Source organism: Cyprinodon variegatus, unplaced genomic scaffold, assembly GCF_000732505.1.
Source record: "Cyprinodon variegatus isolate N-32 unplaced genomic scaffold, C_variegatus-1.0 Scaffold1918, whole genome shotgun sequence".
Classification (NCBI taxonomy): domain Eukaryota; kingdom Metazoa; phylum Chordata; class Actinopteri; order Cyprinodontiformes; family Cyprinodontidae; genus Cyprinodon; species Cyprinodon variegatus.
In genome coordinates, this window is record NW_015152371.1 from 15,367 (window position 1) to 18,884 (window position 3,518).

General features: G+C 41.2%; 1 protein-coding gene across 1 annotated transcript in view; it reads right to left on the reverse strand.

Annotated features, from left to right (window-relative positions):
* Window positions 1–1,071: 1,071 nt before the first annotated feature.
* The window catches only part of LOC107104847 (gastrula zinc finger protein XlCGF8.2DB-like), an 18,313-nt gene continuing 15,866 nt past the window's right edge, over window positions 1,072–3,518 (reverse strand). Inside the window, exon 3 of the mRNA XM_015404967.1 lies at window positions 1,072–2,525. Within this exon, the coding sequence (XP_015260453.1) occupies window positions 1,588–2,525 (938 nt within the window). The 3' untranslated portion in view covers window positions 1,072–1,587. The remainder of the gene's footprint in view (window positions 2,526–3,518) is intronic.

Consider the following 3,518-nt stretch of genomic DNA (forward strand, 5'->3'; position numbering starts at 1 on the left):
CTCAGCAGATGGCCGCTCACACTGAGCCTGGTTCTGCTGGAGGTTTCTTCCTGTTCAAAGGGAGTTTTTCCTCTCCACTCCAACTCCAGCAAGTTGACTCGAATCAACAAGTTGATGAAATCAGCTAGTTTTCCTTAGGTAGACTTTGAATCAATCTGACTGGATGATCTGGTGAACTGGAAAGTGCCTGATATCTCATGTGATGTGAATTGGCGCTATAGAAATAAACTGAATTGAATTGAAGCTTCATAAACTGTGGGGATCGTAGAGCTGTTAGTCTGGCAAGGAATTAAAAGGTTACCTTTTTTTGTTGCAACTTAAAACTAGACCAAAAACAACTAAATCTTTAGCGATAGTATCAAGGTGTCACTTTATTGTATCTCTTACATCTGCTGGTTGTTCTGTTCTTTTTCCATCTCTTTGCAGGTGATGAAACAGACTGAAGATGTTTTATCATCATCTCCTTTCTAGCTCCTCTTTCTTTCATCTTTTCTCCTTTTTTCTGTTTTTCCTTTCCTGTTCTATTTGCATTGCAGTGTCCATATAATCTGTAAAACTCCCTGCATAATTATAATAAAGCTATTTTTATGCATAAATCAAGCGGAACATTATGGCGATAGCCGTACTGCTCCACTTGTAAAAGTAAAATCTGTTGGGCTCTTTTTGGCATCAAGACAATTATTCCTATTGCCACATTGCCAGACAGGACACTGTAAAAGAAAAAAAGATAAATAAAACCGACTAAATCTATCACATATAGTAATGAATAAACTGTGACTAAAACTAATAGTTTCTACTGAAGATCTAAGATGGCTGTGAATAACAACACTGCTCTGACCAGAGCTCCTTGTTTCCCATGTTTGCTGCATCTCTCAGGTTTCTGCGGCAAACTTCAAACAAGACTTTTTATGGACCTCTTTGATGAATGGCTTTCTTTCATAAACTAAAATAAAAATATATAAAGGTATGTATAACGCTCAAACTTTGGACCCCAATGTAATTTTAATGATAAAATAGTTTAGCTTACAAAATTGGATTTCACAATAAAAGCCTCCTCAGATAAAAACTAAACATAAACTTAAAATTCTTCACTCACACACAAAGACTCTCCAGACAATTTTCTCTCTCATTTTAAAAAACCCAAACATGCTAATAGTTCAGTGCATGTAAATATTCCAGTTCTCAGGAATGATGGATCTTCTAATATAATTTAATCCTATTAGTGTCAAACATTCAGTTGTAAAAGGTTGAAAAAATATAAAGGTGGAACTACTTCTTCTTTTCAAGTTTTCAAGTGAAACTTGAGGAATCAAAAGGAAAAAAGTTTCCCACAGGTTTCACAGGAAAAGGGTTTCGTTTAGAATCAGTTTCTCAGGGGAAATTTCCATCAAGCCCGACTCCAAAAACCTCTGCCACAGATTCCACAGGAGAACGGTTTTTCCACGACTTGGCCTGGGACTAGTCATGTTCCTGAATTGGAACGGCTTCCTACAGATCGAACAGGGAACCTTTCAATCCTCCATCTTTGCTGCCATTCGAAGCTCATGCTGCGGTTTCTTAGGATCTTGGAAATGAACCATGCATCTCTTACTTTTGTATTTTTCCCATCATTTCCCGGGAATGCAGTTTTTTCACATGACCCATCATGTGAGACTCTAGTTTCTTTTTGAAGCAGTAACTTTTCTTGCACAGATCACACTGAAATCGTTTTGTCGGTTTGGTCTTCGTCATGTGGAGGTATCTGTGCATCTGTGTGTGTATTTGCAGGGAACTCCTTTGGCTAAAAGACATTTTGCAATAATCGCAGACATAAGCTTTTTCTGAATGGTAACTTTTTCTGTGCCTCAATAAGTCGTCTTCCTCCCTGAAGGACTGTCCACATATACACTGATAGTTTGGCCTGGTTTTTGCATAGAGTCTCCTGTGAGCCATGAGCCAGTGTTTGGTTTTAAAGTTATTTCCACACTCAGGACAAAACACATCCTTGACTTCTGAATACTCCTTCATGTGCTGCGTTAACGCCTCCTCTGTTTCAAAGCTTTTTTCACACTCTGAGCAGGAAAACGGTTTCTCATCAGCATTCGGGGACGAGGCGGGTTCTCCCGTTGAAGGGAAATTCCTCTGACACTTTGAACAGCAATAAGGTGCCTTGCTATCAGCTGGGGTCACAGGGGCCGAGTCTTTAGCGCAGCTTTTGCACAGAAACACATTCTCACCTGCGTTTGAGTCATTTTGATGGTTTATTAAGGACTTCCCTTTGAGAGGATTCTGATCTGTCGGAGCGCCACCATCACTCTGCTGGGTTTGGTCCGTTCGCCCCGATTCCTTGTCATCTCTGACCTGATGTTCAGATGGGTTCCTGCCGATGCTGGGGAGACGTTGGTGGCCGTCCTGTTTGACAACCAGCTGATCTTCCTTCCCGTTCCTCAGACGTTTTTTCTCTGCAACCAAACTGCAGTTTTTCTGTTGGTCACCGGTTTGCTGTGGCTGCTGGTTGCTGTTCTTTGAATGAAGCTGATGGTGAGCTGAAGAGACAAAAGGAAAAAGGTTACCATGAACCTGCAACACATTGAAAATATGCCCAGTTTAATTATGTGCTAAACTCGGTTCACGGATTAAACAAAAAAAAAAAAAACTGATCAGAATTGGTCTTTTATACGGGTGGCCCACACCTTTTATTGCGCCACTCACTGCTATAATGTGGGACCATATGTAGGGGCCTATAAAATCCGTTTTATTTTTTCCCAAATTCCGTTTTTTCTGTTTTAAATTATGAAAATTCATTTTTTTTCTGTTTTATGTGTGTATTTTTGCGCTTCCAATCAATGGAATGTTGACAAAACTTGCAAAACAAAAGTCACGAGGAAACGGCTCGGCTCTGTACTCGGGGCTTAGCGTCTTGTTTCTGAACTTTATCGCAGAAAGCGGAGCTGTGGAGAGCCGCTTCGCCATCTTTTCAATGTTTTTTATGGGTGAGGCGGAAATGACGGAGCGGGAGGGGTTGTGTCGCCCAGATTTACATCCCCCGGTGTGCATTTCCCCCCCGACGTACGTTCTTCTCCCACTCAAAAATAGAATTTCATTTCAAATGTAGAAATTTCGTGTTTGCACTAGATTCCGCGTTAATTTTCCAATTCTGACTGCGATTCCGTGATCGCGGAAATTCTAGGGCCCTACATATGGTAACGTTACAATAGACCTAGAGAAACAGGAAGCGCACCAAACTCTGTCCTGTGAGACGAAGCCTTCCTCTCTCTCGCTGTCCACCATGCAGAGCAGGCTGTCTGCACTGCAGCAGAATAAACCTTTCTAATTGGATCCAGATGGCAAAGGAAATGTTTCAATCTGCTGCTAATCACACCCTGGACAGCAAAATTGAATCATGAAAATGATTTTGAACCGACACATTTGTCACACATTAAATAACTGCATTTTCCATCTACAGCCTCATTCTCCTAGCCTCGTGAGACCATCCTGATCTCGCGAGCTTTCAAGGTTTCACTCGCAGATCAGTCTGG